This window comes from Lissotriton helveticus, chromosome 1_1 (genome assembly GCF_964261635.1).
Source record: "Lissotriton helveticus chromosome 1_1, aLisHel1.1, whole genome shotgun sequence".
NCBI classification, from domain to species: Eukaryota; Metazoa; Chordata; class Amphibia; order Caudata; family Salamandridae; genus Lissotriton; species Lissotriton helveticus.
In genome coordinates, this window is record NC_136057.1 from 309,049,389 (window position 1) to 309,064,434 (window position 15,046).

Sequence of the window (15,046 nt, forward strand, 5' to 3'; positions counted from 1 at the left end):
GGTCAGTGCCCCCGGAAGAGGAGCGTCGTGCCACCTGCAGGGCTCCGTGTGATGAGGGAGCCCTGCCGTCGTGAGGAGTAAGGCTGCTGGAAGGTGGGCGGGGCCCCCGGTTGTGGGGAGAGCCCCGCGAGTCCAGAGCTGCGCAGCGGGGGCCTCGAGGCACATTGTCAGTGCCTGCCCCCACCACCCAGGAGACCCCAGAGGAGCCGGAGCCCCCTCCTTCCCCGCAGGACTATCGGTGAGTGGGGCATCAATCAGACTGTGTGGGAGGGTGGAGAAGGCAACGGGGCACAGGGTCGGTGCTCGCCCCCCCCTTCCTCTTTTGGAAACCGGGACTGGGCCCTGTTGGCCCTGGATGTACACAGGAGACCCCTAGACTAGGCAACACCCCACAGTGAGAATGGGAGGCCTGTTTTTCATAAGTAGAGATAGGCCCGTGGTAAGCGGGTCGCCCCTTTTCGCCTGACCTCACGCTGGAGCTAAGAGTCCCTGCTGTATGGATTGCCCTGAGGTCCCAAGCTATTACAGAAGCCTGGTGAAGGACATGGTCAATGGATCCTAGAAGAATAGAGTGGCATATGTGTGCCTAATGAGAGATACCTGCTTATGCTAAGGATTCATGCCCCAGGTCAAATGTGATTCAGGCCTGGTCTATCTTAGGGGTACCTCCTGTTGCTAATGTTATTGATGCACCATGTGTTATTGTTTCCCCTAAGGTGACCATGGAAGAGTTCATGCCTCACAAGCTACGCCTGAGGTTTTATACCCACAGGGTCATGGTGGGGGAAGCCTCGCTGTTTTATTACAGGTGTTCCTGGCCCATGAGTTAGGGCCAAGCCTTATGTTAAAGCTGGGTGCTTAGGTTACTGCGCCCCTGCCCCTGATTGGTTGTGTCCTGTTGCCAATGTATGCTGATGTTTCATCCTATGCTGATGTCATACCTACTGTTTCCCTGACTAAGGTTTATGCTCCCAGGTTCAATGTGAATTAGGCCTGGTTTATTTTAGGTGTTCCATCCGTGGCGAAAGCTGTTGATGCCATTTATATGTGCATCAGGGTACCGGCCTACTGAGTTCGGGCATGTTGTGCTTGCCTGCCTAATGGTTATCTTAACCAGATCTGCCCCCAGGCCGAGGCCTAGTGGTCTTCCCTCCTCTGGACACTGCTGACGGTGGAAAGTTCGTTCTTGCTCTATGAGATGGGTACGCCTATTTAAGGAAATGTTTATGCCTATGCCGGATGTTAGGACCAGGTGCCGCCGGTTTCTTTCCACAGGAGATGCAGATGCAGGCCCTGCGGGGTATTTATGCTTAATGATGTATTTTACCCTTACAGCTTATTTCTACGAGAGGCTAAGGATGAAGGCTTGAGTTTGCCCTGTGAGATAGCCCTTGGGCTTCATTAGTATTTCTTTCTTTCCCTCACATAGTCTACCTAGGATTTCTGCTTATGACCACACATTCTTTTTATTTCAGCCGTGGACTCATGAACTTAACCATTTTTCCCATTGTTCCCTTGTACATAATCCCCCTGATTTACTTTGCTCTGGCGCCAGTTGGCGCCCTGCTGTGATTACCACTGGTATTGCGCTTTACCTTCGCAGGTTGGAGATAATACCGATCTTACTCTTTTTCCAACTCGAACTGGTGTCCTGTCTCTTTTGTGGTGTGCCTGGTGTGTCGTATGTGGGTACTGCGTGGATGCTTCACACGTCCTCTGAAGTTTGGCCTGCCCGCTCTGTTCCATGCTACCCCCTGCAGAATTGGTAACCCAATTTCTGACAAGGGGTATGGCAACATTGTTGAACCCTTGACTGAGCTGACTTCCAGGAAGCAGCCCAAGAAAGTGAACTGGACTGACACCTGTCAGAAGGCTTTTGACGCCCTGAGACTGCCATGTGCACAGCACCCATGCTTCAGGCGCCCCACTTATCAAAGGAATTCATTGTTCAAACATACGCTTCAGAGCATGGTGTGGGGGCTCGTCTATCACAGATTAATGAAGAGGGCCTAGACCAACCTGTAGCCTTCTTCAGTAGGAGGTTACTTCCACGGGACCAGAGGTGGAGTGCAATTGAGTGTGAGGCATTTGCTGTGGTCTGGGCACTGAAGAAGTTGACACATACCTATTTGGGACTCACTTCCGGGTTCAGACAGACCACAGGCCCCTCAGATGGTTGATGCAGATGAGGGGTGAGAAACCAAAGTTGTTGAGTTGGTCCATTTCCCTATAGGGGATGGACTTTATTGTGGAACACCGCCCTGGTACAGAACACGCCAATGCTGATGGTCTGTCCAGATTTTTCGGCCGTAGTGAAGAGAACTCCCAAGGGGAAGGGTGGTTCTCCCCACATTTCAGCTGGAGGGGACACGTGTTAGACCTGGTATCATTGGCGTTTGTCTCCCTTCCATTTTTTCTGATTGTCTCCTCTGTTTCTGATCTGTTTGCTAGTTTTATATGTTTTGGGCACTGTGCCACTGCTATTCAGTGCCACAGTGCAAGTGCTCCCTAAGTTAAATTGTTGTACTAATTAGTGACTCCATGATTGGGTTATTTAAATAACTTGTCAGACCCTAGTACAGTGCACCAAACATATATCACAAAGTGAATTTATAAATCTGGTCAAAGCAAGCAGGCCTGGTGGCATCTATTCTGACTCGTGTCAACTACAAACCTTTAATAACATTCTTCTAACTACCTCTGCTGCCACACCAGTAAGAAGAATCATCAATCATTCCTTAACTACGGGAATCTTTCCAGAAGACCTAGAAAAGGCATACTTGCGCCCATTATCAATGAAAACTAACCTGGACCCACTTGACTCCGACAACTACAGACCAATCAAAAATTAACCTTTGCTGGGCAACCTGACAGAAAGAGAAGCATTCTCCCAGATATCACAATTCATTGAAGATAACTCCATACTTTCAGACTTTCAAACAGGATTCTGGTGAGGAAGCGGCACAGAATGTGCCCTCATCGTTATCTGGGACGACCTTAAGAACACAGTAGATATAGAACGTGGTACCAGCACCACTCCTCTTGGACCTCTCAGTTGCCTTTGACACAGTTGACTATGATACTCTAATACAAAGACTCTACAAAGCCGGTATAGAAAGTACTCCTCTCGACTGGATCGCATCCTACCTTCAAAACAGAACAAATGTCATCCTTTCTCCCCCTTTCTCATCCAAACCATACTTCACAAAAGCAGGGGTCCCTCAAGGCTTCATCATCTCATCCATGCTTTTCAACATCTACATGAAGTCATTACCAGCAATGATCAATGAATTTCACCTCACGTGCTATAATTATGTAGATGACACACCAATACTCCATAAACTGGAAAGTCCACAGACACTGGAAAAGAACACATTTTCAGTTGCCTCAGAGTTGTTGGTCAGCGGATGACATGGAGCCATCTCAAATTGAATGCTTCCAAAACAGAAATACTCACATGTGGCAGTTGGTAAAATTATGACCCACTCACCGTCTGGCATGACGATCTGGGACGACCTCCTAAAGTACCTAAGGGAGTAAGAAATCTAGGAATTGCTACGGACTCCAAGCTATCAATGAATGCAAAAGTGGACAAATTAGAAAGCTCAAGCTTCATTACTATGAAAACTCTGCGACGTATTTTCCCCCACCTGAGATTTCCGCACAATGTCTCTCTTGTACTGTCTAAATTTGATTACGCTAATGGCCTCTACCAAGGATCATCTTTATCAACTATGAAAAGACTAGAAAGGATTCAGTACTCTGCTGCCACACTACTCCTACATATAAAGCCTCAAGCTCACATCTCCCCTGCCTTGAAGGCCCTACATTGGTTACTGGTTGCCAGGTGATCCAAATTCAAGCTGCTTTGTATCAACCCCAAAGCAGTACATGGAACAGGACCACTTTTCACCAGGAGTAAAATCACCATTCACATTCAACAAAGGAACCTCTACTCCAGATTGGCACCTCGCCTCAAAATCCCACCATACAAGAAAAAAAACATCGGGGGAACATCCTTCTCTGTTCAAGTTGGCAAACTATGGAACTCATTTCCACCAAACATAAGTTTCACAGATAACGATTTAATCTTCAGAAGACTGCTCAAGAGTTGGCTCTTCCCTACATACCACCATACTCAAACATAAATGTAAAGCATATCCTTGTGTATATAAGTATTTATTTAGAATATATATATATGTATATGTATATATATATATATATATGTATCAATATATGTGTATTCCTTTGTACAAATGTGTATAATAATTATGTTTATAAATATATAGATATTCCTTAGGTCTGCTTAACAAATGTACATATTAATTATGGTTATATTATTCTATGCTTAACATGCATATAGGTCACTGCATAGTTTTCATATAAATTCACAATATGTAAATTGTATCCTAACTATTTATCTCCAATTGCCTCACTTTTGAATTATTGAAAGAAAAAACTAATTTTTAGCTTAAAGTACAGCAACATTCGAAAGTCTTAGTTTATTCAATACAAATTAAATCCTGATATAGTACCTTCCTTATATATAAATAAATATATATATATCTTTATATATATATATATATATATATCTCGCAGCTCCCACAACACCAGCCTGCCGCACTCTCGAGCGGGTGCTCGCGTAACGGGGGTGTACCCGTCAACAATATTCAGCTCACAACATCCACAGGTCCTCACCCTGTAAAAGGATCGCAGCACTCATGGGGGTGGTTAACACTTAGATTTTATTCGTAAACCTCACAGTATAGCAAAGACGCGTTTCGGCATCGGCCTTCGTCAATTTGTCATGTGGATGTTGTGAGCTGAATATATATATATATATATATATATCTTCCATGTACTTATGTATCGATGCATTTATTACTTTGATCCTACTGTAAAAAAAAAAAACATTTGGAACCTCTCCAATGCACTACCCTATACCTCACCCTATACCTCTCTCAATATATCCTCTAACTCCACTCTGTCACTTATCCCAAACCTCATACTACTATGATCTCCAAAATAACATATTCTAGACTCTTCCCTCCTCTATCTCTACTTGTATCACCTTAAAGTAACCTGATTTTGCTATTCAGGTCTTCCAAACAACCCTTTCTAAACCCTTCCATCATGTATCCCTCCTTAAACTCATCCGAAACCTCATTTTTCTCCCTAATCCACTTCTAGAGACTCTTCCCCCTCCATCTCTCCTTTACTCCTCCCAAACCTCCTCCTACTACTAGGAGGGTAGGGCTTTCTATGCCCTACCCTCTTCTATCCCTCAGTTATCATTGTCAATCCAACTAACAGACTCACATGTCCACCGCTCAAATGAATTTATATTTTCTTATACTAATTCACCACTAATCCTTTTTTGGGTTTGAAGTAGCATGCTACTCACAGCAAAGTGCTTTGATGCCTCGTCAGGTGAGTAAGAACTATGTAAATACAAATACAATTTAAGACATTCACAGAAGCACACACATGCAAAGGCATACCTACAGCAACCTACAAGGGCCTAAATATGCATGAAGACAGAAACAGGTTAGGCTGAAAGCACCAGCAGCACAGGAATACATGTTGCACACTCACTTAAACACAAACACCTATTAAAACATGTACACGGTCATAAGTGAGCGTGTTAAGACATGTAAAAAAGCAGTCTCGATGAGCTGGCACTTAAAATTTCACAAAATAATGAAACCTGTAAGGTGGAAAGTCCAACTCCAGTGAGGACCCCGAACATCACAATGAAAAGTCCTCCAATCACAGGTGACGGAAGAGTGGAAAACACAGCTCCAATCTTACTAATAACACCTACAAGAATCGCCAGTATTCCTGCAACGATTAGAACTATTCGGCTTCCCACCTGAAAAATACAAAAATTAAAAGAAGAGTTAACAGGACAAGAAAGGAGGTTGTAAATGTTCAGTAACAGCAACAATAGGACCCTGATCAATCCAAGATGGATAACATGCTGAAAACGATGTTTATTCCAGTATATGTACCAGGTTATTAGTGACATTTAGTTTGCTCAAATTGTTATCACAACTTTAAACAAGCATTTGCAATGCAATAGGTCTCGCATGTACGTGAGTTTATGCTATTGGCATTGTAAATGAGAATGCCTTTTATTTATGTTTTAAAAATGAAAACAAAAATAAAAGGCATTGTCATTTACAATGTCAATAGCTCAAACTCGCATAAATGTGAGACCTATTGCATTGCAAATGCAAGACCTTTTTTGTAAGCACTAGGCTACTGGCAGGCAGAAAACTGGGCCCAAGATACCCGAGGAATTTAAATCCACTGTGGAAAAGAACAGTAGACAGGCTGACACACACTGATTGGTTTACAGCCCACTTGCTTAATATGCCCATGACCAGAACAGCATTCCGACTGTCAACACTCAGGTCAGCAGCAAAATCAACAGAACAGTTTGTCCTTGCAAAACTTCAGAGAGGCCATTCAGACTGTTCTATAGATATAAATGCAGTGTGCACCATGACAGTTATCTTGAACCATCTGTCAAAGAATGTGAGACAATCAGGCGAATGTCTACAAGTGGAACAATTCACCTTGCCTGCATCAATAATTCAACACTTACACTGTGCAACTCGATAAATTCTGGTCATCAACATCGAACAAGATGAACTTGGAGATGTTAACTTGCAAAAACATTGCTGATGCTTCAGTGAACACTAAATTTCAAAGTATTGAAAGTGGAGGGATTGTCAATGAGGAGTTGGTGCCTGCAGAGATACATTCAAAAGGTATGAGCCATATTGTTGCCAACAGCAAATCGGAGGGAGCTGACGTTTGTGTCCTGCCACATGTTAAGTGATCTGTTCGAAATGATTCCAATTGAGTCATTGTACTGTGTAATAACATTGATATTATTGTGCTACTTAGATTCGGTGCAATGTTCATAAGTCAAGGATTGTCAGATTTATGGATACGTTATGGAACAGGTGAGAAAATACTTAATCCTGCTTGTATTCTGTACAAGAAACGAGATGCGCGGTGTACTTATCAAGGCATATATTCTTAAGGGTGAAGACACTGTGACAAAATTGGAACAAAACTTGGAGCTTTAGTTGCTGAAGCCTGTAGTTTCTAAAAGGATTTGATGAGACTTTAAAGATGTAGGAAAGTACCTTGTGCATGTGTGGAAAACAAGTTCTGACTGTCACACATCTGACGATCTTTGATACAGTGAGTTCAAGAGATCAGTCCCGCTAAGTGACCTTCCACCAATGTAATATTCTGTGTGTGGACACATTAAAAGAGCGTTTACTTGATCAGAAGTGTAAATGTTTTGGATCACGTATGTGTAGAGAAAGATCATTGAGAATTTGGTTGGGAAGATATCGATGGGGAGCTAAAACCCATGAAATTTCTAAGCCTCTACCCACAGAACCTTCACGTATTTGTACTTGCAAAACCTGTGCTACAAAAAGATGTCCCAGATAATATGCCCTTCTCAAATGTTCAACATTCCCCAAATATACCACAAACGATCGCTGAAACAAGTAAAGTGAACTATCAAAATGTGTCTAAAACAGGAGTGATAAAAAAATCATATTCAGATCATAAACATTGTTTGGCGTATACATAAAAAGATTAAAAAACATTATTATTAGTTTCATTTCTATATCTCGCTCTTCTTCCTTTTTATAGCCGCCATTTTGGAAAATGGCAAAGGGTTGCTCTGAGGAGTTCTTTTCTGTCTTTAGAAGACTACTTGACCCCCAAAACCTATGTTTTGACACTAAAATTAAGGATATAGGGCCATATGTAGGTAGCCCAATATCGATCGGTAACGGCCGAAATTACCGAATTTCGGTCGTTACCGACTGGTATTTAGGGTTTGAGATGTAGGAGGCAGGTTTAAGGAATCGGTAATTACCGAAACCAAAAAGGTATGTAGGAGGCACTCAAATGAGTGCCTTCTTGCAATCGGGATTCGTTATTTACCACCAACTACAAATTGGTGGTAAATATCGAAAACCTTTAAAAACTTAATTTTGTGCTTTTTTAAAAGTGCCATGTGGCAGACATACATGCCCTTAGAGCAAGTATGTGTGCCACATGTGCACACATGCACGATTCAGGGATGCAACAGGGTGCTAATGTGACACCCTGCCACCCTTGAATATGTGCCCCCTATTACCGATTCGGTATTTACCGAATCGGTAACAGTGAATGGCTTCCCATTCATTCCTATGGGCCTCCAGGCCCATAGGAATGAATGGGAATTACTGAATCGGTAAATACCGATTCTTAAATACCGAATCGTACCGATTCAGTAATATTTACCGAATTGTTTCCTACATATCATTTACCGATTCTGAAACACCGAATCTTTAAAATTCGGTATTTTAGAATCGGTAAATGTAGATTACCTACATATGGCCTATAGTCTCATGGCTCCTGAAATATTACATCAACGTTGCATCTGATATTTTTTTAAATGTCATCCAGAAAAATTCGACCCGGATCTGCCATGTCTTTTCAAGCTAAATTACTTCTCTAATGATCCAAAAACACAAAACATGAAAATCTCTGGACTATTTCTTTTCGGCGGTATATCCAGGGGCTGGTATTATGTTACATGGTGAAACAAAGACTTGAGATGGAATCAAGGGTAGGCAGCAATTACATTCAGCAAACCCCAGCATTCGCAGGACCAGCAATGGCAAACTAAGAACTAATTAGGGTCCCTGCTTGTATTTATTCTTTAGAACACATGTTGGCTGAGTCCCAACTCGCCCACCATGATGTTAAATGAGGACTACATGTTTGGTAACAAAAACAACAAAAAAAACATTCTAGATAAAAATGTACAGGATTATCTGCTTAATTGATGGATCAGTACTGTGATGTCCTCAAAGGATATTTTGTATCTCTATATCTTCACATTTAAGCACAACAACTATTTCAGTTGTCATTTTTTGTGATCAATGTTCTGAACCAATATTATTATTCATAATGCTAATGCTAGTGTCAGCACCTCCAATCTTCTGCTTTGACCATTTTGGTAGTAGGCAGCCTGCTCTTCGAAAAAACAAAAGTGAGCCATCCATAATGGAACTGGTCAAGCTGTAAATGGCGTACAACTTCCTTAACTCCTTGATCTGATCTAACCCATTAGGAACTGACAGTTACATGTTGTCTTATTACATCTTCACAAGCCCATTATGTCTACGGTGATATTGTAATGTTGTAGTGTGCTTGATTCCTAGATGGTCCAAAATCCACTAAACCCATTGAAGATGATTTGAACTTTTATTTTCTGTTACAATTTCATTCCTTCCTTGGATCTCAAAAAACTATCATCTTTGTACTGTTGACACAGTTAACAATTTGATAGCAGGCCAACAAGAACTGTAGTCCACCACCACTAGTTCACACTTGCTACACCCTTCCCTCTTTCTATATATTGAGTGGGCCTATGGGTCAAAGCCTAATTTTGTCCAAGCCTTGTTCAGTACAGCCCCAATGTCACTTGCCTGGGCACAGTGACTTAAGACTCATCATGGATTACACACAATAAGCACTGCCTCACACAGTGTACCACAAACCTGTCAAGGGAATCAAATACTCTAGCTGATTCTCTTTCATTGTCCTCATGTGCCAGGCCTAGAATTCTATCTTGCTCCTTGGTCAACACCACCAATAAATTAGATTGCCTTAGAAAACCATCAACATGCCGATATGCAGCCACTCTTTCATCCAATGCTTATTAATTAGGCCAAGATATACCCATATACTCCATGACATTGCCAAGTACATCATCTTCCGTCAATGCCACTTCCCATTCAGACGTAGAAAATTGGCCCCTGGTCGAAACAGGCAGTAGACGGACAGCTATCAACTTCTCTCCTTTATCCTTGTCCAGGCTTTAACCCGTTTGTGCGGCCCAATTTTGCAGAAGTGCGGCACTTCCGCAAAACGGGCGGGGCTGTGTCGGCCGTTGAACGTTCGCAGCACCAGCCAGGTAGTGCTCCGAAACGTTCAACGGCCGACGGCAGCAGCAATTGGGTTAAAGCTGATCTAATGGCAGCTGCAAAAAACAATCAATAGAATTATTTCTCACTCCAGACATACTCTAAATGATATAGAAATGCTTGTAAACTTTACTTCCACTTCGTTAGCATAGGTGTGGCCTTGGCCATGAATAGGTCTATCAATGGTTTATGATCCAGTCGAATGGTGAGTTCACCACTAAAGAGGCACCCAGTATCATAAGAAAATCAGATTTCTTTATTGAGCGATACAGATCCAAACAGAACACATGAGGCTCCCAGAACAACTGCTCAACCTAACCGGCAGACATTACATGCAACACAAAATAAAAATCCAACACCAAGATTTTATTAACCCCCCCCCCATGCCTTAGGCTAAATAAGATTCCAACACACTTGCATATGAGTTATCTAAGTCACTTACAGTAGGTAATATGTGTGAAGCCCATATTTCCCTATACTTCTTTCCTCAACTACAAAAGGTAATACATTCAGCCTACATGAACAGTAACCTTTTGACCTAAGAGAACAGAGGGGCCATGGGTTTACGGTGCAGGTGAACAATTCAGGAGACTCTAGACTTATGTTCTTGATAGGTACTCTTGCAACTTCCTTCCAGGCTGCCTGCAGTCATCTTGCTACTTCAATTGACCATGAGGCAATTTTTAGGAGGTTCTGTGTATACCAAAGTTTTAGATGCCTTTACATCCATAAATGATATCAAGTGACTACAGACATACTCCAACCTGAGTTGTGATCGTTCTATGTGGCATTAGAAGTGTACAATGGTATTAATAATAACACTTGATTCTTGGTGAACAAATCTTTTTTTTTAAAAGATGCTTTTTTATATGTTTTGCAGAGATGAATGCAGATTCTGCTCATTACATGCAAAATTAGTAGATAGTATAGAAGGGCAATGAAAAGTAATGAGTGTGCTCTCAACATCAGTAACCATCTCTAAACTGCAAAATACTGAGTTCTTGCAGTATTAACTTTAACTGATGGTCAAAAGGAGGAAGTGGAGGAATTTCTCAGTCTCTTCTGTGATTACATCAATGCTACCCACCCATCAATTATAGAGAATTCACACAAACTGGTTTTCTGAATATTACACAAATTAAGTTTCACACTCTATGCCAAAGAACACACCTGCTGCCTCATGACACGTCTGTATTGCTCCTTGAACAGGCGCGAACTGCCCTTTCCCCCTAGGCTCCTCCTCTTCCTTTTCCTGCCATGATACAATCAGGAGAGGCATGGCGACACGACATTTCCCCCCTTTGTATATTGAACGGTCAATGTTTCTCTCAAAGTTCTTCAATGAGTCGGGTAGGTTTTTGAATGATTCTCCATGGTTGGCTGGTACGTGATCGGCTAGAGAGGCACCCCTTTCTTGTGTCGCAGGCCTCCGACACTCGTCTTGGTTCTTCATGACTACTCTCTTCTTGATTTGACACGTCTGTGTCCCAGTCAGGTTCTTGAGCTTGGGTGTATGCTGTTGGGTCGCACTTTTTGAAATGTGACACGTTCCTGGTGGTTCTCTTGGCTCCGGACTCCGCTGTAATCATGGTCCCTTTCCTTCTTGTTACTTATAACAGCTGTCCGCTTTGATTTTCCTTTCCTGTCTCACCAGGACCCAGTCTCCTTCTTGGATATCAGATGTCTTGGCATGTCTGCAGAGGTCAGCATATTTTTCATTTTTGCTTTCTTGGTCCGATCCAGTTCTACCAGGGTCTTGTGGTCTGATGTTGTGATTCTGGATTGTGTGACAGCGCCTGTAGTCGGTATCTGGGTGCGTGGAATTCGCCTGAGCATCAGAGTGGCAGGACATTGAGTTGTAGTGCTGTGTGGTGTGGTCCTGTATGCCCGTAGTACTTCATTTAACCCTGGCTGGATGTCAAAATGAGTTAATTCGGCTTTATGCATTGTCTTTTTTATGGTGGCCATAAATTGTTCAACCATCCTGTTGGCCTGGGGCCACAGGGGAGTTGACTTTCGGTGTTTGAAATTCAGGTGTCTCGCGAATTCTGCAAATTCATTGTCCGTTAAAAGGTGGTCCGTTATCAGACTTCACCAACGTAGAGATTCCTCACGCGGCGAATGCTTCATCGATGACAGGTATGACAGTGGTTATGAGAATAAAACACCCAGGCAAATATCTAATAACCACTAACACATGAGAATTGGCATTTGCCACACAAAAATAATGATAATCAACACCTGTTTTTACACATAAGATACAATTTAATTCCTCATACAGAACATACTCTTTGATAAAATTGATACATGATTATACACAAATGATAAAATATTTCAGCATTATAGCATATGCATAATTTCATACATAAAAAATTATTAAATATAAAAACTAATGGATGGTTCCCTGTCTACGCGTTTCGACACTGAGATGTGTCTTCCTCAGGACTGTACCATCGCAGTGCTATATTAAGGTCATATTGAACTGCTGACATCAAATAGTCGCACAAGATAGTGGAGGCAGAAAGCTTATAACTCCTGTTTAAATATATGATCTACTCGTATTGATCTGCGGTGTTAGGTAGTCTTTATTTGATAGTATTCGATGAGATACGTTCTCTTTTTATCCTGTTTTCCTAATGTTTAAATCAAAAACGACGTGTATTGTTGATCCCAGTACATTTCGTGAAGTGGACAGTTTATTTTTCCATCAAACTTAAAAATGGCAATTGTTGTGATTACTGTAGGGCGCCATATGACCCTGGTCCAATCAAACGTTCCAGATTTGGCAGTTTTTTCGACTCTTCCCCGAAACGCCAGATACCGCCGGGATCTCATTGTAACCGGTCCGTCTGAATCTGCTTAAATACAGATAAAAGACACTGGGAACCTTTTGTAGCCGGCACGCCTAAATCTGCATATATACAGATTTAAAAAAACGCCAAATCTGGAACGTTTGATTGGACCAGGGTCATATGGCGCCCTACAGTAATCACAACAATTGCAATTTTTAAGTTTGATGGAAAAATAAACTGTCCACTTCACGAAATGTACTGGGATCAACAATACACGTTGTTTTTGATTTAAACATTAGGAAAACAGGATAAAAAGAGAACGTATCTCATCGAATACTATCAAATAAAGACTACCTAACACCGCAGATCAATACGAGTAGATCATATATTTAAACAGGAGTTATAAGCTTTCTGCCTCCACTATCTTGTGCGACTATTTGATGTCAGCAGTTCAATATGACCTTAATATAGCACTGCGATGGTACAGTCCTGAGGAAGACACATCTCAGTGTCGAAACGCGTAGACAGGGAACCATCCATTAGTTTTTATATTTAATAATTGTTTATGTATGAAATTATGCATATGCTATAATGCTGAAATATTTTATCATTTGTGTATAATCATGTATCAATTTTATCAAAGAGTATGTTCTGTATGAGGAATTAAATTGTATCTTATGTGTAAAAACAGGTGTTGATTATCATTATTTTTGTGTGGCAAATGCCAATTCTCATGTGTTAGTGGTTATTAGATATTTGCCTGGGTGTTTTATTCTCATAATTTGCTTGCCCTGACCCAGGAAATTGATCCGTATCAGGGGGTCCTTGTTGTTTTACATATAGGTATGACAGTGGTCGCTTTGGTGGAGGAAATTTGGTGATCAATGGGGACCGGGAGTACTCGTCCATGATGATGATGTATTTTCCCGACTTCAGTGGGCCGAAGAAGTCGATGGCTACTTGTTGCCATATGCTGTCTGGGAGGTCCGACATCTGCAGGGGTGCATGTTATTCTTCTCGCCCTACCAGTTAACAGTGTTGTCAGTCTTGGAGTGTGGTCTCTACCATCTGGTCATGGGAAGGTAACAAGACACGCTCTCGCAGCGCCTTCATCGTAGCTACCACCCCTCGGTGTCCTTCATGTGCCAGATTGACCGTTCCTTGTCTCAATTGGTGAGAGATGACGATTCTCCGGTCTTTTAGTAAAAAGCCATTGGTACTGATGAAGAGTTGAGTGTTGATGGCGTCACTCGTCTTTGGCTCTTCCAGGTGTCTCCATGAAACAGTGCGGACACGATGCATGATGTTTTGGAGCATGGCGTCTTTGGCAGAAGCTTTAATGATGGCTTTTAGTGGGACGGCAGGTGGTGAGGCCTGGTCAATGACAATGTGCAGATATTCTATAGCTGCATCGTGTCACACTCGTGTCAGAGCTTGGGGATGCCACGATATGTAATCTGCCGGGTTCTCCGCCTTCCCCGGTTTGTGAATGATGGTATACTGGTAGTCTTGCAAGCGGATTCCCCATCGTTCGATCCGCGGAGGCATCTTCGCTCGCAGGTTCACAAAGATGGTTGTCAGAGCTTGGTGATGAGTGTGAAGTGCTTGCCATATACGAAGAGGTGAAAGTCCTCACACGCCCACACGACCGCCAGGCTCTCTTTTCCGGGTGAGAGTATGCTTTTTCCATGTCGGTGAGGCTGCGACTGGCGTATGCAACGATGTGGCGTTGTTCGTCTTTGTCATCATATTGCGCCAGAATTCCACCTAAACCAACGGGACTGGCATCTACTGTGATTTCTGTCTTATGTTTGGGGCTGAAATAGGCTAGGTTGATGGCTGAGCTTATAGGTGTCTTGATTTTATTAAAGGCTTGTTCACACGTTGCTGACCACTGGAAGCTTTGCCCTTGTCGTGTCAGTTCTTGTAGCAGGTAGCTGATGGTTGAGTAGTCTTTGATGTAACGGGTGCAGTAACTAGCCATATCCAGCCATAACGAGCGGATGTCGCTGACATCGTGCGGCTGTGGAGTGTCCGATAGTGCTGATACTTTCTCGGGGTCAGGACTCATACCCTCTTTTGAGAAGATGTGGCTGTAGAATTTGAGAGTCGACTTATGAAACTCACATTTGTCTTGGTTCAGTGTGAGATTGGCGTTGAGGAGGGTGTGACACGCCTGGTCCAGTGCTTTTTCATGATCTTTCTGGGTCACTCCGAACTGCAAGATGTTGTCACTGTAGT

General features: G+C 42.5%; 1 protein-coding gene across 1 annotated transcript in view; it reads right to left on the reverse strand.

Moving 5' to 3' along the window:
• LOC144800058 (solute carrier family 23 member 1-like) overlaps positions 1-15,046 on the reverse strand; it is a 329,120-nt gene that overhangs the window by 49,527 nt on the left and 264,547 nt on the right. The window contains exon 9 of the mRNA XM_078671654.1: positions 5,708-5,872. Within this exon, the coding sequence (XP_078527780.1) occupies positions 5,708-5,872 (165 nt within the window). The remainder of the gene's footprint in view (positions 1-5,707; positions 5,873-15,046) is intronic.